This window comes from Phoxinus phoxinus, assembly GCF_949152265.1.
Source record: "Phoxinus phoxinus genome assembly, chromosome: 1".
Lineage (NCBI taxonomy): Eukaryota > Metazoa > Chordata > Actinopteri > Cypriniformes > Leuciscidae > Phoxinus > Phoxinus phoxinus.
The window spans coordinates 27,585,705-27,607,020 of record NC_136876.1 but is presented as its reverse complement, the minus strand read 5'-3'; the positions used below and the strand labels follow the sequence as shown (position 1 = coordinate 27,607,020).

The 21,316-nt window shown below is 38.5% G+C and overlaps 2 protein-coding genes across 2 annotated transcripts; one reads left to right on the top strand and one right to left on the bottom strand.

The window, feature by feature from the left end:
* The first annotated feature begins 35 nt into the window (after positions 1-35).
* arl6ip1 (ARL6 interacting reticulophagy regulator 1) lies at positions 36-19,148 on the top strand. Its single transcript, XM_079605372.1, has 6 exons — positions 36-332; positions 1,190-1,323; positions 12,372-12,491; positions 13,069-13,186; positions 14,027-14,111; positions 18,278-19,148. Exons 1-6 carry the CDS (start codon positions 297-299, stop codon positions 18,394-18,396), a joined length of 612 nt encoding a protein of 203 aa, XP_079461498.1. The 5' UTR covers positions 36-296; the 3' UTR covers positions 18,397-19,148.
* Positions 19,149-19,595: 447 nt separating this feature from the next.
* On the bottom strand, positions 19,596-21,224 carry LOC306994668 (uncharacterized protein). Its single transcript, XM_079605388.1, has 4 exons — positions 20,766-21,224; positions 20,278-20,439; positions 19,906-20,107; positions 19,596-19,761 (listed from the first exon to the last, which is right to left on the bottom strand). Exons 1-4 carry the CDS (start codon positions 20,883-20,885, stop codon positions 19,649-19,651), a joined length of 597 nt encoding a protein of 198 aa, XP_079461514.1. The 5' UTR covers positions 20,886-21,224; the 3' UTR covers positions 19,596-19,648.
* Positions 21,225-21,316: the final 92 nt, after the last annotated feature.

Sequence of the window (21,316 nt, the reverse complement as noted above, 5' to 3'; positions counted from 1 at the left end):
CTATTTAATTTTTACTGAGTGGCGGGTTACATTTTACAGCTACCGATTGTTTTTCAACAATTGATTTACGATCAGCACCTTTCGTTTGTTCTTAAGCTCAAGTCATATTTTGTACCCTTGCCATTTTGTTTTTAATGTGAACTACATTTCCCATGACTCCCTGTATTCCGAGTTTCAGATAAAAACATCCTGAAAATAACGGTCGGTTGACAGACTGCGGCAGTAGAGGGGTAGCGGGTTCATAGATAATCGTTCTCTCCGAGGAACACACATTCTGAATTTCCCCAAAATAAACCATGGCTGAGGGCGATAATAAAAGTGCAAATCTGTTGGTAAGTGGTCTGTTAATGTTGCTTCTTACAAGCAGTTCGCTTGCTGTCGAAACGTATTTCCTGTCGTGGTAATCTTTTTAGCAATATGCTACGCGGACATCTATGCAACAGTTAACGTTACTGCTGTCACCATCTTAACCAGATGATAAAAATACGCGACAGGGTACCATAAAGCTTAATCTGTATCTTATTTTTTAAAAATTTTAGACGTGTTAACGCAGCGAATAAGCGTTCTCTAAATACGCCACGGAAATGAAGTGCGTGATAAAATGTTAGCAAGCTAGCCTAATGCAGTGCTAACAAGAAGGATTACTCTATATCTCGCATCTTACTAAATGGGTTTCTCACACAAATCTTGAATTTATGTGTAATATATTCACTTTTTGATTAATATTTTTAAGTTGTACCTTTAGAAAGCATGTTTGCTGGAGATAAGCGAGACGAAATTCTCCACATGCGTGTCTACATGGTTTTCAGATTAGCTGTAAAGCCACCAAGAACTCTGGTTTATGCTTTAGCCTTTTAAAATTAATTTTAAAAAATTTAACTCCCCGACTTATATTTTTAAGTAATATGTCACAGAATGGAAGTGGCCATTTAAACTTTACCTGCTAGTTTAAACGGAACGTTTTTATAACGTTATACATTTAACGTTACCATTTTATGTAGGCTATCTCCATTTAAGTCACTGTTTTGTGTTTGTATCGATTTTAACATTCCGGACATTCCAGCTGGATGTGCCCATCCCAAGACTTTATGACACTCCCATTTTAAAACAATCCTGATAATGCCATGTCACATGACATAAGAGAACTCATTGTTTAAACGGTAATATTGACTAGAAGGCATTTCTCTAGGCTCAGGAGACCAGTCAGCTGGAAGAGCAGCTGCAAGGATGGGGAGAGGTCATCCTGGCTGGAGATCAGTTCCTGCGCTGGGAGAAGCCGTGGTACCCTGCAGCATTAGTGGTCGCCACCACAATCCTCTTCACGTGAGTCTGTGTTTCATAGTGTGCATTAGTTCTAGCCTACTTCTTGACTTAAGGCCTAATCTTTCACTTAAATTAATCAGATAAGGTCACACACTAGAAATTTAAAGGGTCCCTATTATGGATTTTTATAAATGACCTTTCATCTAGTATGTAACATAGCTCTAAGTGAATGAAAATATCCTGTAAAGTTTTAGATCTGAAACTGCACCGTATATAAAGTTATTGTCTTTCAAAAGTAAGAGTCGAGTCGAGTCGATGAAATTAACTGTTTTTCAAACGAGTCATAAGCCGTTTCGTCGTGATGTCAAGACGAAACATTAGCATATTTCCCGCCCACTTATTGCGCTAGCAGACACCAGGGAAAACTTGAACCCCAAACACTGCAGCTGATTCCTGTGGATACTGGATAGCATCATGTCGAGGAGACGCTGTGCTCTACAATGTGAAGGTAAAGCCAGTTTTTTTTCACTGCCCAGGTTTCACTGCATGTGAAGATTCCGTGGTTAAAATTCATCTTTACCACAATACCACAGCAGTATAATCCTAAACTTTTGCTGTGTTCCCTTTATTTTAACTGATGACTGCTTCTCAAATCTTGGAGTTCAATGCAGGATTTGCAAACCGTTTGCTCTTGAAAGATGGTGTTCAAAATACTTAAGGGGGTCGCACACCGGATGAGAAGCGCAGCGCTGGGTCACGCAGCACCACATCTTTAAAATTCTAACACATTATTCTCTGAGTGTACACACGCCGCGGACAGACGCCGAATGGTGCCGCCCCAGCAGCGGCTCAGGACCTTGTTCAAAATCCTGCCGCGCCATTTACATAGTTTTATATTAAATTTATATTTATTTGTCTCATATCGCTGTTATGTATACTGACTTCACCCTGTGCTGCAATATACATTTAGGTTTTTATTAATTTACAGAAATCAGCTGGTTGAATGAAAATTGCTGATGTTATCGGAATTTTAGGTGATATTCTCAATTCATTCAGTTAACGGACGCTCTGAGGTAAAGTGAATTCAGACTGCGGACCAAGCAACGATTGTATTTAAGTGTACAGTACAATCATAACATAATACAGGCATGATCTTAATTCCGTACTGTAGCAATATTGCTGGCCATAAACTGAGAAAGTGCACGTCCGGTGTGCGATACCTCGAGTTGTCATAGATGTGGCACGGCGCTGTGCTTCTCGTCCGGTGTGCTACCCCCTTTAGTTTTGAGTTTTATATTGTGTAGGTCTCAGTTTCAGTTTCCACATGTTCACCGCAATATATTAGAAAAATACTCGATAAATAAATTGGTACAAGTAAAATTGTTAATGCTGATGGTGAGGAATTACAGTTGCAACATCTCATAATGTACCTCAATCTAAGCAGTGTATCACTGAGAAACGCCCTGCTCGAGTCGTCCTTGCGATGTAGGTTCGGGTTGAATTAATGGTTCTTCTAGTGTTTCATCATCGGACTCGCGCTCGGATTGATATGGTAAAATCGATGTCATTGTTCGTTACTGTGTTTAGTTTACGGTGTAGGATAGGAAGTCTCAGGACAAGCAGAGCTGACGTTGTTATGGCAATGGAAGTTTTTGTTTTCGGCGCGTGCTGTACGCGGTAAACCAATCACAGCAGACTGAGCTGTCTGGCCAATCAGAGCAGAGTAGCTCGCGAATAGGAGGGATTTAGAGAGATTTATTGATCTGGCGAGTCGTTTGAGAATCATTGAAAATCTGGTGATGTGCAAATGTATATTATGAGAAAATTAATCTGTTTTTTTTTTACCTTTGATGCATGTTAACCTGTTGTAGGAGACTCCAACATTAGGAAACTTTAAAATAGCATAATAGGGGCCCTTTAAGTCCTTAAAATATTTAATGATTTAACAATCATCGCTTTCTCTCTTGTGCCTCAGATATATATAGGTTGTTATGCATTCTAAACTTAAATCAAATGCAAGTGCAGCTCATATGGTCTTCCTACAAGTCTGCACTTTCGTGACATAACGCCGCTTTGACTGATGTAACATAAACGTTGGTAAAACAAATCTTGCTCCATGCTTAAAGGAACACTCCGACTTTTTGGGACTTTAGTCTATTCACCTTATCCCCCAGAGTTAGATAAGTCTATACATACCTTTTTCATCTCTGTGCGTGCTATAAGTCTGTTTGACGCACCCACCGCTAGCCTAGCTTAGCACAAAGACTGGATGTAAATGGTTGCAGCTAGCATACTAATCCAAATAAGTGACAAAATAACACAAACATTTTCCTATTTACATGTTGTGATTTTTATAGTCACCGAGTGTACAAAAAACAGTCACATGAGACAGACATATTTTAACCGTATAAATACTGGGAACTGACGTTGCCGTGGTAAGGAGCAGAGAGTTCGTTCAGAGCGCGTCTCAGGTGCTGCGGTTATCACTCCGCCCAAGTAGCAGTGCTTCGCCTTCAGAGAATATAGTTCCCAATATTTATATGGTTAAAATATGTCTGTGTCTCATGTGACTTTGTTTTTTGTACACTCTGTGACTATACAAATCACAACATGTAAATAGGAAAATGTTTGCTTTATTTTGTCACTTATTTGGATTAGTATGCTAGCTGCAACCATTTACATCCAGTCTTTGTGCTAAGCTAGGCTAGCGGTGGGTGCGTCAAACAGACTTATAGCACGCACAGAGATGAAAAGGGTATGTATGGACTTATCTAACTCTGGGGGATAAGTTGAATAGGCTAAAGCCCCAAAAAGTCGGAGTGTTCCTTTAATCTTTCCTCAAAGTAGTGAGAAGAGAACAACTATATACAGGGGTGCACATAACTTTTTCAGTGAGTTACTCAGGTGAGTACCAGGAGATGGTGTTTGGTACGCACCCCATATGTAGTGTGGCGACAGCGGTCAATCATGACGTCACATTCCCGTTTTTATAGCAAAAAAATAACTAACTATAACCAAACTTTTGAAAAAAAATGATAGAAAACACCTTTGAATTTTTTTTATTTGAAGTGTTATTTGATTGTTCAGATATATTTATTTGTATAAATTAAATATAGTTAATCCTTATTAAAGAGTAGTGAATTTTCTCTTTTTATTTTGTTGTTTGATCGATATTAAGTGTACAGAAGGCATTAGGTTTATTACGCACTGTCACTTTAAGACCGAGTGTGCAGATCCAATTGCACTGATGCACTGTACGTTCTGTAAAGACATAACCAACTGTGTTTACGTGAATACTCTCCAAAACTGACATTTAGACATAATGTTGTGTGTATTTGTCCATTCAGATGCGAAAGAGAGCTCAATTCAGTCCTTGCGCGCAGCGCGCTTTATGTGCAGGGCTGCACGCTTCGGGTCGTGTGTGTGTGTCTCTGTGTGTGTTCGCACAGAAAAACATACCGAATAAAGCTCTTTCGCGTCGTCACTCTTATTCAGATATATCCATATGTCTGCTCTTCTCGTTCTCCCAGACGTTTACATGTTTTAACGATTTGAGACATGCATCAAGCGCATGCCAACTTTAGTGCCGCCGGTAGATCAGCACGTTACAATTCAAAAGTGCGCATCTACCGGATCTCTTCCCCAATCGTCCCTCCATAACATTTCCGTCTAGTTTTTATTAGTTGACGAAAATGTCAATACATTTTAGTCATAGTGGTCGTCATTTAAAACGGGTTTTTATTTAGTTATTGTCTCCGTTTTCGTCTGTGAAAAAATTAAATGAACACTGCCTATGTTGCATTTTGGCGACAGTTACCCTTAAAGTACGCAAAGGCGCGTAGTAACACAAGTGGCATTACGCATTCCTGATTTTTGTCGCGCATTCGTACCTGCGTACCAGTTATGTGCACCCCTGACTATATACACAGTTTAAGGTAATAGTGGCTCACACCTGATTAGCATAAGTATTTCAGTTAGACAGTAATAATGTGAGATTTCAGTTAGACAGTTATAATGTGAGTTAGCCAGTTAGCAGGAGACCTACACAATGTAAAACTCAAAACGAAGTATTTTGAACACCATCTTTCAAGAGCAAGCGGTATGCCAATCCTACATTGAACTCTGAGATTCGAGAAGCAGTCGTCAGTAAAATAAATGGAACACAGCAAAAGTTTAGGATTATACACTGCTGTGGTATTGTGGTAAAGATGAATTTTAACCACAGATTCTTCACATGCTCGTCCTTGGGCAGTGAAAAAAAACTGGCTTTACCTTCACATTGTAGAGCACAGCGTCTCCTCGACATGATGCTATCCAGTGTCCACAGGAATCAGCTGCAGTGTTAGAGATTCAAGTTTCGTCTTGACGTCACAACTAAACGGCTTATGACTCGTTTGAAAAAAAATTCATTTCATTGACTCAGAGTCGACTCTTACTTTTGAAAGACAATAACTTTATATATGGTGCAGTTTCAGATTTAAAACTTGTTACACACATGAAAGGTCATTTTCAAAAATCCATAGTAGGGGCCCTTTAATCTGTGCAATCTGGCAACCCTGCGCACTCTCGCTTTTACACCGAGGAAAAAGCACTGGTGATCTGAAAACAAACATGCACTGGAGTTTAGTGATCTCCACACAGTGATATTCTGCTTACATGAAATTGACATACAGCCAGTCTGTTACTTCACAAACCACTTGTGCTGTTTGTGTGACTGAATCTGCCAATCAAACCTTCAGCGATTTATTTGGAAAAAATAAAAATTTTGGGATTATGTTTGCAGAATTAAATGAACAATAATTTGGAATTATTGGAAATAATGAGGAATTTCACTGTTCTATCTTTTGAAGTTTAAGGTTATACCAGTTTTCGTGATGTGAATCAGTTGAAAACGACAGCCACTGACAGTTTTCAGTGTCTATCAACAAGTAGGCTATCGTTCTTTGCAGTATGAATTCGCTGAGCGATCTGGATCTGTAGTTTGTCTCACTTGCAACCGAATTGTCGCTTAGAAAATCTAATGTAAAGACACATCACAAAGCGCTCATCACTCATACAGTTGTTCAATAAATAAGTTTTGAGTAATTTACATTTTAGAATAATATTTTAAAGTAATATTGCCAGTTGCATTGTCTAATTTAGCTTTGCTTTGTTTTTTATAATTATAAAGGTATACTATTTTAATGATATAGGTAAAAATATAATAAATATGTAATATAGTTATCATATTTAGCTAAATACTCCTCTATAGCAAAGTCCAACTAACGTGCTATGGTCATTAAATGGCTTTCCTGAGGTGAATGTAACGTCACGTGACTGTTCTCCAGCTATGGACCTCTTTCCTCGGTTATTATATTTCGGTAAGTTGAACTGTATCTTTCAAATTACCTATTGATCATTCGTGTCTATTTACTATTAACTACGTTAGTAGTAAGTAACAGATGATCGTTTCACGTGTCGCTTGAACTAAGATCTGTCAACGATCTGTCACGTCACATTTACAAGCGCCAAAATTATGTTTATTGTTTGAATTTTGTAATTAAATTGACAGAATCTGAGAGCTGAGACTTTGTTTCATATCAATAGTAACATTCTCTGTCTTGTCTGTCGGTGTCTTCTTTGCTTCGCAATTTTTCTCTGCGTGAGAAAATGAATGAGAGCGTGTAAAAAGTGAAAATTGCGTGAGTCTCACGGTGAATTCGTGAGAGTTGGCAGTTGCAGATTCAGTTTGTAAATGTTTTTGGCGGGTGTGCTCATGCAGCCGCGGTCTTGTTCATTTGCCATGTTTGTGTATATCTATGGCAAACACGCTGAGCCCGTTCGGAACTACGGGAGCCCAGAGTGGAGCGTCGGCGGATGCTAAAGAGAAAACCGATTTTCATTCAAACAAATCGATGTACACCACACATTCGAGTTAATCGATTTATCGCCCAGCCCTATAGACTCACTTGGAAAAACAGTGGCTGTGTCTGAAATTGCATATCTCTGATTTTAAAAAAGTATAAAGTATACGTGTGTGGTATAAATGTAATCTGGACCAGAGCTATTGTAAAACAGAGTTGCAACATGCTTTGATTTTTGCGGCTACGTGGTTCATGGAGCTCAATAGTTTCAAACAACTCCAAACATTCAATCTCTTTGTGTTTAAGCAGGATAGACCGCAGTTTCACCATATTTGCACATTTCAAAACATTTCATCACTGGATAGGTTTTTGGGTTTATTGAAAGTTTGGTTTGTCAGCTGAATGTGCGGAACGCTTTTCAGAGAAGATAAGGCAACGTTTTTTTTTAGCACAATTCACACCCAGCGGTAATTCTCCACGTGAAACTTCGGTCTTCCGACCTTTTACCATCATGTCAATTCTCAATTGATTTTGATTAATATGCACGACTCACGAGGGAGGGAGAGCAAGACAGTTTGAAGACGGTGAGTGTGCGCGCGCGGCCGGAGGAGGGGCGCGCTCTCTCTCTGCTCGTTCTTTCAGTAACATGCGACCTGTCACAAGCGCAGTTGTCAGTCATCTACATCACTCAGCGATCAAATAAGGCTTTGGCAGGGAAAAAAAATCGCTTTGGCGACCGCAAAAAAACGCAATATGTGGCGGCTGGTGTTGATTCTGTGGCGCACTGCCACGAATTCTCTTATGTGTGGGAAACACTGGAGAGACACACACACACCACACGCATCCAAACCTCAGCCTGGTGATCGCCTCACGCGAGCAGGGCTTATATGCTCCGAGAACGGACACTGCACTAGTGATATAAAACACACACACACAGGTCTTTTAACTTAAAGTTATTTTTTTGTAAATTTGGAGTGCTGTCAATACAGAGAACAACGACAAAAATCAGTGTTGCCTACACCGTGTTGTCCTCTTTTTAAAATTTGCACCCTGTTGACTTCAATGGGGCACGTTTTAAACCTGCTTTTAACCTCTTAACATCCTTGATATGTCATTACAAGTGCCCAGCCATGTTAGATGATTCCTTCAGAGTGAACACAGGTGAATCTGACTGCAGTAGATGTGAAAGATATGAATAAAAACTAGATTAAAAAGTTCGTTGAAACAAACTTTAAGTTGGCTTGTGAAAGTTTGGACCAGATAGTTTGAAAAAGTTTAAAGTTTAAATTAGTTTAAAGCAGTTTAAAAAAGTTTGAAGTTTAAATTAGTTTGAAGTTTAAATTAGTTTAAAGCAGTTTAAAAAAGTTTGAAGTTTAAATTAGTTTGAAGTTTAAATTAGTTTGAAGTTTAAAATAGTTTAAAGTTTAAAGTAGTTTAAAGTTTAAAGTAGTTTACAGTTAAAAATAGTTTAAAGTAGTTTGAAGTTTAAATTAGTTTGAAGTTTAAAGTAGTTTGAAGTTTAAATTAGTTTAAAGTAGATTAAAGTTTAAATTAGTGTAAAGTTTAAAATAGTTTAAAGTTTAAAGTAGTTTAAAGTTTAAAGTAGTTTACAGTTAAAAATAGTTTGAACTTTAAAGTAATTTGAAGTTTAAATTAGTGTAAAGTTTAAATTAGTTTAAAGTAGTTTAAAGTTTAAAGTAGTTTACAGTTTAAAATAGTTTAAAGTAGATTAAAGTTTAAATTAGTTTGAAGTTTAAATTAGTTTAAAGTGATTTGAAGTTTGAAGTAGTTTAAAGTTTAAAATAGTTTAAAGTATAGTTTGAAGTAGTTTACAGTTACTAGGGTGTTTCTAGAGGGTTGCTAAGGTGTTCTGAGTGCTTGCTAGGCGGTTGCTAGGGTATTTTGGGTGGTTGCTAGGGTGTTATGGATGGTTGCTATGGTGTTGCTAGGGAGTTCTGAGGTATTTTTGGTGGTTGCTAGGGTGTTGCTATGGAGTTCGAATGTGTTTTGGGTGGTTGCTAGGGTGTTGCTAGGGAGTTGTAAGGTGTTTTTGGTGGTTGCTAGGGTGTTGCTAGGAAGTTGTAAGGTGTTTTGGGTGGTTGCTAGGGTGTTGCTAGGGAGATCTAAGGTATTTTGGGTGGTTGCTAGGGTGTTGCTAGGGAGTTCTAAGGCATTTTGGGTGGTTGCTAGGGTGTTGCTAGGGAGTTCTGAGGTGTTTTGGGGTGGTTGCTAGGGTGTTGCTAGGGAGTTCTGAGGTGTTTTGGGTGGTTGCCATGGTGTTGCTAGGGAGTTCTCAGGTATTTTGTATTTTGGGTGGTTGCTAGGGTGTTGCTAGGGAGTTCTGAGGTATTTTGGGTGGTTGCTAGGGTGTTGCTAGGGAGTTCTAAGGTATTTTGGGTGGTTGCTATGGTGTTGCTAGGGAGTTCTGAGGTATTTTGGGTGGTTGCTAGGGAGTTCTAAGGTGTTTTGGGTGGTTGCTATGGTGTTGCTAGGTAGTTCTAAGGTATTTTGGGTGGTTGCTCGGGTGTTATGGGTGGTTGCTATGGTGTTGCTAGGGTGTTCTAAGGTATTTTGGGTGGTTGCTAGGGTGTTATGGGTGGTTACTATAGTGTTGCTAGGGAGTTCTAAGGTATTTTAGGCAGTTTCTAGGGTGTTATGGGTGGTTGCTATGGTGTTGCTAGGGTGTTCTAACACACACACACACACACACACACTCAAGAGTTTTTGAGTTTAGAGTTTAGTGAATGCATGTTTAAAGTAGTTTATAAGTTTACATGAGTCTAAGAGTTCAGAGTTTAATGTATATTAGCATCGGTTAGGGCTGAGGTTAGGCACTCGGCCTGCGGCCTCGTGCCTACGAGTGAGTTGTAGTTTGAAGTTTAAATTAGTTAAAAGTTTAAAATAGTTTGAAGTGGATAGATAGATGAGTTTATGAGTTTACATGAGTCTAAGAGTTCAGAGTTTAGTGTATATTAGCATCCTGGAGTTAGGGCTACGAGCGAGTTTTTATAGTTTTTATTCATAAAAAGTTTAAATTAGTTTAAAGTTTAAATTAGTTTGAAGTTTAAAATAGTTTGAGGTGGATAGATAGATGAGTTTAATGAGTTTACATGAGTCTCAATGGCTCATATAGTGTATAGAATGGCAGTTTGATTTAGTCTAGGCTTTCAAGGGATTTTGATTTGAATTTTTGGCAGTTGGGGAGTTTGAAAATCTGAACATTCCGCAATGTTAAGTCAATGGGATTTTTTCCGAGTTTGATCGTCATTTATAGGAAAACCGTAAGTCCGATCAGTCTAAAAAGATATAGCAACGCGAGTCAGAACAGTTTGAGTGTCTGAGCCGAGTTTGGAGTATGTAGAGTTAAAGCTCTAGGACGAGTTTGATATAGAAATTTTAGTCTCATAAAAAGAATAATAATAAGTTTAAATAGGATTTCAGTATGTTGGCTTTCACAAGCCAACTTAATGAGTTATTTCAGCCAGCGCAAATACCTGTATTTACATCCTGTTTTCGGTCGAAGTCCAAAGTAGTCGATTGTCGAGTTCACGCGCGTGATCATAGGTAACTAAACCTATGCGCGTGAACTCGAGTAAAATCTCCAGTAAACTCCAGTAAAATCTCAGTCTCCTATATTTCGCAGTAGATTCATTTAGATTGATAATAAATAAAAAAAGGATAATGCATTTTGTTTCTATTATTCTATTTTCCACAATGTCAAAGCAACGCATCTTAACCCAAAATAAAAGCTCAGGCATGCACTTCTGTCCATACAAACTCTGCTGTTCTGCGCTCTAGCCAGAGAATACTCCTGTTGCAGTAACATTTTAGTAGTCCAAGAAGAAGCAAATATATTTATTAAGTCGCTATAACGAAGGTTTTTGTTAAGTATTATATTTCACCAGATTTTATAGTGTAAAACATATTCAAGCACGAATGAGAGCCGTTTCAAGGGGGATGCCAGGTGTGCAAAAAAAAAAAAAACGAATATTCGTATGTCAAATTTTCACATCGAATACCAACCCACCTAACGAATATTCGGGTCCAGCCCTAAAATGAAGATGAATGTAACTTTAAATAAACGACTTTAAACAAATAACCATTTGAATGTTTAGGATGGTTGCTTTGTAAGAATGTACAGGCAGACTTCAGATATAAAAACGCTGAGTTGTTAGGTACCGGTAATGTTTTCTCATATTCAATAGAACGAGAGCGAGTACTAGGGATTACCAATATGGTGGCGCAGTGGCTTCACTTTTTATGATGTCATAAGCAATCCAGTTAAATAGGTCAGTGGTCTTTGCCTTTTATTAGTTTTATCTTTCCATAAGGTAATATTACTGTCATACCCACGCCCGCCTTTATCACTTTATTTTATGCATCCTATGCACTTAATTCCTTTATCATTCACGATATTCATTTAGTAGTTGTTGATTTACTCCTGTTTATCTTTTTGGTAATAAAATGTGTTTTATTACACTTCTGTCTTCCTTGTGTTGATAATAGAGAAGAGGCTCTACAAGTTAATGATATCTCACAAATCCTTAAGATTGGTCAGATGACAGACTCCTTGCCATTAACATAATTTTACTTATTCAACAATCATGTTTGATCGTTAATTTATTGTTAAGGGAACTTTCTCAGCTGATGCCCCAATGTAAGAGGTCATTTGACATTCTGACACTCACCTTAAGTGACATGACCAAAATGTACAATATTTGGTGCCCATATAGACAAATTCCTTACATTTATGGTCCTCATTTTAAGCATGAATCACATCATATGCACACTTCAGAATCTCGCTGAAAGTAGTAGGTCATCTGGACATACTACTTTTGTCACATACTGTTTTTTGGCTGCTATATAGAAGGGAAGTATTTTATTTCAGATGCAGCCACTGGTCTCTACCTACTGGCTTAACCATGTAACCTGCTGAAAGAATCACCCACCACTAAAACACAGGCCAACAGTCTCAGAAAGTAAATAAACAATTACATTCTTTAGCTTTAAAATTTAACCTGTTTAAGCTTTAACTTTAGTCTGATATTTTGCGTGATTTTAAAAAGTGTAGCATGCCACAACGATTAGGAGAATATTAAGTTCTTAATAGTGATGCCCTTTCCCTTCCCCCTTTTACTTTCAAGAACATCCAGTGCTATGAAGTAATCGTGTGTCACTCTATGTTTTCTGTTGTGATTATTTGTGTACAGTCGTCAAATAATGAAATAAATGCAAGAGTTTAATTTCCTCTGTCTTCGTTGGCAGGCTGATCTACTACTTGGACCCCTCTGTGCTTACTGGTCTGTCCTGCAGTGTCATGATCCTGTGCCTGGCTGATTACCTGGTGCCCACTCTTGCCCCCCGTGTCTTTGGTTCCAACAAATGGTGAGTGAATGGACAACAAGTCCCGCTCTTGACCACAGGCTCTCATCGCTATCTCTTAACATGTTTCTCTTTAGAATTCAAGTGTTTATTATATGTAATAAACAGCAAAAACTTCAGATCCCCTGAGAACACATGCAGGTATTTGCACAGCATGTATGTTCTTGCCTCTTCTGATTCCATTTTAGTCTGTCACCCCAGGCAACTTCCCTTGCTCTAGTTTAGGACCCTGGGTCTCTGGTGTCTTTGATTGACAAGTTGCAGTTGCTGCCGAGTATCCAGTGTCAGTCAGTGTTGGTTTGACTCAGCAGATCTTCACTGTGCTGATCCCGCCTGTTCTCTTTGCAGTGAGAGGTCTTGCAATGCGAGATCAGAGCCCTGGCGTTTATTTTAGTGTCTGGCAGCTTCCTGTGGCTCTAAGCTTTAAGCCTTTAATATGGTCATGTTTATGCCCAGAAATAAAATGCATTGGCCAAGCAGAAATAGAAGCAGATTTCCTCATAATTGCATGTTCATTGAAGAATTAAGATATTGTTTAGCTTATATGTTTTTTGAGGAGTGTTGTTTTGTTCCTGCACAGGACCACAGAACAGCAGCAGCGTTTCCATGAGATCTGTGGGAACCTTGTGAAAACTCAGCGCCGTGTGCTTGGCTGGTGGAAACGTCTGTTTGCCCTGAAGGAAGAAAAGCCAAAAATGGTACGCCCCTGTGACTTGTTGAACAACATCTTCCTTGTTTCATGTCTCAGAACTCACTAGTGACTCATAAGCATTTCACACTGTAAACTGTCATTTCACACCACTAATTTGGCTTTCACCCTGTTACCCAGCAGTAAGAACAAACAAACATGAGCCTGAGTTCATGGCTCTACCCATACATAATTAAAGAGCACTTGGTGCCGTTAGGAGAACATATTTAAGGGCACAGTCGATATTCAGTATTATTGTGTCGTGCAAATACAACAGACATTTGCACAAGCATGCATTAATAATGATTATGGAAGTCAGAAACATAAATACAAATAGCAGCCCTGATTCATGTATTAGTCAGTAACAATCAGAATACATTTATTTAGTAAGGATGCATTAAAATGATCAATTTGGGACCATAAAGACATTTATGCTGTAACAAAACATTTCTATTTGAAATAAATGCTGTTCTTTTGAAATTTGTAATGGCTGCTAAACAATTCAGCTTTGCCATCACATGAATAAATTACATTTTAAAATAGAGAACAGTTTTTTAAAATTGTATATTTATGAAATATAATGTGAAATATATTTCACAGTATTGCTGTTTTTACTCTATATTTGTGCAAATAAGTGCAGCATTGGTGACCATAAAAGATCAGAAACCTTAACTAAAGCTTACTTCTGATATTATACAAATGTATTGATTGGATGTCCGATGTTGCTCACAAGTTGTTTGTGCAAGTGAAAACTTTGTAGCATTTCTGTAATATTGTTTTAACTTCTTTAAACAATAAGTACTCCTTCTCAGTGTACTCCATGTAACACATTTGTTCTACTTCTCTACAGTATTTCCTCTCTGTGATCAGCAGTCTTGTGGCTGTGGCCTGGATCGGACAACAAGTGCATAACCTCTTCCTTACTTACCTGATCGGTACGTATTCTGTTTATCTGGGCTACAAATTAAGCAAACTACTTGGAAGAAATCCGCTGTGTTGAAAGGCTGTCGTATTACATTAGCGCAATGCATGTGACACACCAGCCTGCAAACTGTAGAGAAGTCACGGTCCTTTATCAAAGCCTAGCTCATGCAAACAGTGACTAGGCTGTGTGACAAAGAGGCCGTTGTATTTAGGTCATGGAAAGCCAAAGTTCCAATCCAAAAATATGCTGCCTCTTACCCTCCATGCACACAAGATTTGTTCAGTCTGTTTGTACCAATTAAGTGAAATTTTCTTGTACACTCACTAATTTTTCAGTTGTTATAAAAGTGTTACTCTATGAAGTAAATAGTACTATATACCAGGGGTGCAAACAGCGCGCTTTTCGGCGCCTCCCGCTTTTTTCACGTCAGTTTGGGTGACTTGTGTGAATCGTGCAGATCCGAAGAGTTTTTTTTTTTTAAGGAGGGGGGGGATGGGTTATAATTTAACCAACAGTAATTCTGGATTGCGTCCACCAACAACAAGTAAATAGGAAATAAGCGAATCAGAACAAACAAACCAGCAGTATGTGCGCAAGCGTGAACCACTAGTGTTTCTGTCTCACTCTGGATCTGCCACTGCATCACATTTCTCTCTGTGTGGCGTGGAGTGTCCGTTTTTATGTCGGCTCTCATGTTAACTGGTTAGAGCACAATGCCTGCGTGACACACACACTTCTCGAGCCGCGCCGAAACCGCGTGCTAGAAATAGAACCGCAACCGACGCCTATTTTTCACGCGACACGCAAGAGTGTTGGAAGTTTTCAGACAAAATAGAAGGCGCAAATACATATTAATAAATTACATTTTGATGCTTGAAAGTCTCTAGTTTTTGACAAATGCATATATAATTGTGATTTAAAAAATAGGCCTAATTATCGATTTTCAAATATTGCCCCTGTCAGGCCTACTGAACGAAATATTCTGTAGCCTATTTTGCCGTCAATACTGCCGACGTTGTCTTTGCTGTATCAGGCTATATATATTATGTTTCACATCCAAATGTAGATGGTCTGTCGGCGCACAGAGCCACGCAGTCGCAGACAGCACGTGAAGTTTGTGAACACCGAATTCCCTTTTCTATCTTATCTATTTGTGTTTGAACAGACATGCGCACGAAAAAATAAGCCAGTGTCCGTCTCAACGAGTTTCCCCGTAAACGCAGTCAAAACGGATGCGTGTCATTACCAGTATTAGATACGTGCATTCGTCTTAAAGGGACAGCACCCAATATACCTGCAGCTGTTTGTGTCACCAAAGTTAATCAAACAACAAAAGAGAAAAATCACGTTTTGTCAAAAGATAAACTGTATTAATACTTAATACAGTTAATTTACCTGAAAAACATAAAGCACTGCTTTATTTCTCGTGTATTTGTGTTTTATTGTATTTATATTTGTATTTTGTTTATTAGTTTCTATGCAGATGCACTAGGCCTACCCTACACAATTACCCCAATCATCCTAGAATGATTAATTCTTTACAAAAAGAGCTATTCAAATCATCAGGTGAAATTGTTTTCATGAAATAGCAGTAATATATACCGGATATTTGCCGCGGGATTCATTCAGAATGACTCATGTTGTGGACGCGCTCTTCCTGGAGCAACGCGACACGGCAACTAAACTCAAATAATGCACAAGGTTTTATTACAATATTGTTCTCTTTATAATGTTATGTAATATGACAGTCCTCCCAATAGTCATTATTAGTCGTGCAGTGCCGTTTGAGCTGCGCGCGCTGAAGCTGATCACGCGCACTACAGCGTTAAATCAAGGGATGCATCCAATATAAGATAAACCAGATATAAATAGGTGGATGTCCCGGATGGGAGGGGCGCGGTTGACATTCATTTTCGGTTGAAATTTTCGGCTAGATTTTTTATTTCGGCCCGAAACCAATAATGACATTTTCGACCGAAATTTCGGTGCACCCCTAAAAATAAAACTATTTGTTCACTGTAGAAATTAAATATAGGTTCATCTTTGTTAAAGCTGTATTTTAATTAAATGTTATTACCATTAATAATTTTTACCATTTACCATTAATGACACAGTGACAGCAGCCTAATATTCCTGCTATTGTCTGAGACCGAATGCATGGATGGACCTAATATACTGACACGCATCCGGTTTCTTCCTCAACTGTTCACTTATGACGTAACCGAGAATACTTGAGGAGATGGGTATTTTGACATTATTTTGTGTGTGTATGTGTCGTTCAAGCGCAAGTAAACGAGAAAAAGAAATCAATTCGGTGTTTGAGCGCTGTCTGAAATGTGCCTCTCTCTCTCTCTCTCTCTCTCTCTCTCTCTCTCTCTCTCACACACACTCACTCACTCTCTAACACTGATAACAGCGTGAGATTTTTCAATAGATGATTTTCGCTTCTTCTGCGTTTGAATTTGTAAGTTGGCAAGACAACATTTCATTTAAAAAATGAACTTAAACTTAGCAGTTCATCCGCGAATCACATGCATGTCGAACCGTGGGGCCTGATCTGTATGGATCACAGATCAACTGCGATGCGTTGCACCCCTAATAATTCATGAACACGCTTGTCAACACTCCCGTTTTCCCCGGGAGTCTCCCGTATTTCACACCCATCTCCCGCCCCCCTCCCGTTTTGTCATTTCTCCCGTGAAACTCCCGTAATCTGTATTCCCAAACGTCGTTATATAATCACATCAATATTATTCCATGGTTGCCCAGTTGCCAGATCTTGTATGAAACCCATCCTACTCGCGCAATCAAAACATCACATTTCAACCCATTTGTGAGTTCAACCTGGCAACCTACAACTCAGTAGCGCTGTTGATGTGCGCAGATCGACGCGGGAAGTTGAATAAAGCGTCACTGGTAGAAATGGGAAGAGAAGACTCCGAGTCCGTGGTAAATATTTAACGTAATTAACGCAGCATCCGTTTTTTCTGTCATCCTTTCGGCTGGCGTTACATTATATGATGCGCTTTTATTCTTGCAAATGCTTTTAAACCATTCAAGACAAATTGAGCGCCAGAATCAAGTTCTCTTTCGGCTTGAAGTTGACCGAACTAACACGCAATTATGCCAACATGTCCGTTTTGTCGAGTATCCTCATAAGAGCAGACTGAGTACTCTTAAATGAGTTAAATAAAGTCTTAAATTAACACAAAGGGTTGTGAGAGAATGAGGCGCGTGTGAGATCCGCGTCTCTGTCAGCAGCGGCTAGCTGCTCTTAAAGGGACAGTAGCCAATAAAGCTGTCTATCACAGAAGTTAATCGCAGAACAAAGGGAACAGAGACAAACACTCACTGCTCTTGACTAAATAACTTTTGTAACTTTAATAAGGATTAATCTGTGTATAATTTAACATTTCACTTTATTCAATTTCTGTATATTTCCTACCTTTTAGACAAATATTTAAAATATACTGTCTTTGTTGTTTCTACATTAATTTGGAGATTAAATGTGAAATTATTACATTATAAAATATATGAAAAACATTTGGGTTTTTTAATGGTGATTCATCTTGAGTGACTTATCAGAGCAAAAATGTGTGTTTAATCTAGTTCATTTTTTGCAATCGATAAAAATAAATAAATGAACATGAATAAGTCTTATTCATGTTCATTTTTATTGATTATTATGCATGTATTTATGTTAATATCTGCGCAATTAATGTGTATTTATCCTACCCCTGCCATCCAGCAACCTCCAAACCCCCACCCCCCACCAGATCTCCCGTATTTTGGTACCCAAAATGTTGACAGGTATGGCTTATCATGATTGCGATCTTACCAGAGATGGAGAAAAATCCTACTCCAGTAAGCAAACGTGTCCCTGTCCCCAAAAATGGCAGAAATGTTAGTACTCAAAAGCGATTCCCTCCACGTTTTCTGCTGCGCATCGTTTATTTTTACAACACCTGTTATGTGCACCCCTGACCAGATATTATATACAGTCCTATACTATACTGGATAATTATTAATATTATATGACATACTACACCAAATTCCATATTTATTTTTTTCATTTTAAAATGTCTGTGGCACAGATGAGTTGTGTAGACCGCTTTAGTCCTTCACAGTGCCATCCAATTAGTGATTGTGCACTCATTTTCTGTTTTGTATCAACAGTGAGTTTCCTTCTGCTTCTGCCTGGCCTCAACCAGCATGGCATCATCACCAAGTATGCTGGCATGGTGAAGAGAGAGATCAACAAACTGCTCAAGCAGAAAGAGAAGAAGAATGAGTAAAAGAAAAGGCTCAAGTGAAAAGTTAAATTCTGACAAATTTAAGAGTTAAACATGGTCCTCTCCCCCCATGCTTACAGTCAAATCTCTGAAGACCAACGTGAAGCTTTTGCAGCTACTGAGCTGATAGTGAAAAGTAACATCTAGTAAACGGCTTAAATGTATGCTGAAATCTCTTGAGGTTCGATGTAATTTTTTCTGTTTTTAGGTCTAATTTCAAATTATACATTTGTTTGCCATCAGAAGTATTTTTTTCCAACACTGAAATGTGTTCATTGTCTCGCATCTATGACTATTTGCATGTCATAGTAAATGTTAAGTCTGTGCAAAATATAAAGACCGCTTAATTTCTTCCAATCAGTGAAGCAACCACCGAACATTTACTTCAACCAATTAGATGCACAGAACGCATCATCAGAAGTCTTGAAATGTAGCCTTTTCTTCTTAGTATTGGCTTGGAAACATGCATTTCTGCACTGTTCTGAAAATTGCACTGGAAACCAGAACTGGAGTATTTGTGTAGGGGATTTTAGACCCTTACTGCTGTACTAGTGCTGTGTGGACCTCAATACTGTCCTCGAGCTCTAGCCACTTCCCAATCCAACACCTGTTTCTGGGCTGTGTATATATATATATGTTAATTTTTTCTTTGTATTTCTTTGGCTTGTTTTAAGTTTGTCTTCTCTACTTGTTCTTTTAATTGTCATTTTGTGTTTGAGTGTGTTCATCACAACAATAAACTTATTCAAAACTCATTTTGTTTCCCAAATCAGTCTTACTGTAAACTTAAACTATTCAAATCATTTTTGGTAATTGAAAAGAAGCTGAAGTAAAATATAAAAATTTGATGGAAAAATAAACTTATAAATTAGTTATTAGCATAAAGCTAACATAAAGGGAGAAACAAATAAAAGTGGCAAAAGCACATACCAATTACTAAAACTTAAACCACAATGAAAATAAAAGCCCATTCAAAATCGTAATAAATTCTATTGTATATAAATAAGCCCAAATATTATATAATATAAAATATAGCATTACAAATATTTACTCGCCCTCAAATTGTTTTAAACCTGTTATTGTTCTCCACTGTCTCATAGTCATATCAGGAAAGTTCTGATACTTTCTTGTTTATGTGAAGCTGCTTTGAAACAATTTCTATTATATAAAGTGCTAAAAAAAAATAAAGGTGACTTGACAATGATGTGTCCAACTTTGAGAATTTATTGGTGTTGCGACTTTTTAGCTGAGAGATTCAGTACAAACGAAAAGAGTCGCAATGTGTCTCCCAGCGCCGCGCTGCCCACAGAACGCTCTCCCCAGACTGTCTTCTGGGCCGCCCAGGCCCCGCTGCAGCCTTCTCCTCTCCTGTTGCCCACAAAATAGCAATATGGCTCTTAGCATGGTCATTTATGAGAGTCACTTGCATACTGCAGTACACAAACATCATCATCTTCTGTATAAATGAGTTCCGCTAATAGCCCCTTTGTGTGCATATGCAGACTACAGTACCTGTGATAATATTATGCCTGTGCCAGGAGACAGGTTGTCCACTTGATTCATTTGTTCGATATCTGCTGGAAGTGGAGCAGTGCACTGTTTGATATGTGGTCTGGTACAGTGTGGCCTCAGTGGGGTTGGTGACCTCCTTCATCACAGAACCACCACGGTTCTGTGCCCTGTTCTGTACCCCCACTCTGTGTAGGACATGATGCTGTACACATACACGACACAACACCCTTTATAACAATTAGATGCATTGCGCTGATGAACAATGTGTTTTAAGCAGCTTCTTAAACCTTTTTACAATAATCTGTAGGTTTAATATTGCCATCTACTCTCAAGATTCACTATAGAACACACTCTGTCTGACTTTAGACTTACTGGTACGATGTCCTTTGGGCCATGTAGATCTCTGGACTGTGTCTGTGCTTGTATCACACGCATGTTACTTAGGTGGTCACTTCTATTATGCTGAGAGGGATACGGTGAATCTCTGGGGAGAAAGACCAGTTCTTGACCGTCGCGTTCCCTCCCTGAAAAACTCTAAGAAACAGAACTGAAATTAGTTACTGTCACCAATTAACATTATTCATTTTGATTACATTTTCAGGTGGCTTTATTAGTGATGAATAAAATAGTCTCATGAGAGCAAATTTCAGTCATCCGTCTTCAACTAAGGCCACATTTATCTCTGCAGACTTGTATGAATAAAACTCACTTCGCGAGTTTACACATTACACATAGGCTGCATGTAATTTGGATAGAGTGGAGAGTGTGCGTACTTGGCATGCTGTCTGAGGACTCTGAACTCTGAATCCATGGTAACCAAGTAAGAACAATAATTATATGCGCTCATAGTGTGCTCTTACCTCTGCGTGTGTTGTAGAATAAATAGCTTTAGTCTGATCGCCAAGAGTCAGTGTGCTTTGATGCATTGGCCGCTTGCACATTATGTACGGTGAGATGGGACTCTCTTTGATTGAATTCATCTGATGATTTTCAAAGACACCACCGCAGTTGAAGTTCTCTTCTACACGACTTGAAAAACACGATATGCTCCTCTCGGCTTTCCGCCTCTACTTTTATCCTTATGACCGTTTGTTGTTGATTTATTATTGGTCACACAACGGGCGCTAATAGCAACGTCCAAACAAAATATTTTATCTAAAACTGCAATCGTGAAACGCATGTCAGTAAATTACTTTTCTAAATATTAAAAAGGAAGTAAAACACTGGGGGGATAATAATAATAAAAAATAAATAACATTCTTAAAATTCTAGGATCTAGAATAGAGGAGGATAGACATCGCCAATGGGTCTTTGTGAAATAGAGAGTGGTAAAATTTCGGTAACCCTAATGTTGTTGTCGGATTGACCCAGCTGTATCTCTGCAGCTGTTCACATCAGAGCAATATATTTT

What these genes read in the sequence shown, in the direction of transcription:
- arl6ip1 (XM_079605372.1), top strand. Translation starts at nt 297, where the DNA reads ATGGCTGAGGGCGATAATAAAAGTGCAAATCTGTTG. An exon ending in GCCACCACAATCCTCTTCAC is followed by an intron (nt 1,324 to 12,371) that starts GTGAGTCTGTGT and finishes CTTCGTTGGCAG; the next exon opens with GCTGATCTACTACTTGGACC. An exon ending in AGGAAGAAAAGCCAAAAATG is followed by an intron (nt 13,187 to 14,026) that starts GTACGCCCCTGT and finishes ACTTCTCTACAG; the next exon opens with TATTTCCTCTCTGTGATCAG.
- LOC306994668 (XM_079605388.1), bottom strand. Translation starts at nt 20,885, where the DNA reads ATGAATTCAATCAAAGAGAGTCCCATCTCACCGTACATAATGTGCAAG. An exon ending in GCCCAAAGGACATCGTACCA is followed by an intron (nt 20,108 to 20,277) that starts GTAAGTCTAAAG and finishes GTATGTGTACAG; the next exon opens with CATCATGTCCTACACAGAGT. An exon ending in CAGGCATAATATTATCACAG is followed by an intron (nt 19,762 to 19,905) that starts GTACTGTAGTCT and finishes TGTGGGCAACAG; the next exon opens with GAGAGGAGAAGGCTGCAGCG.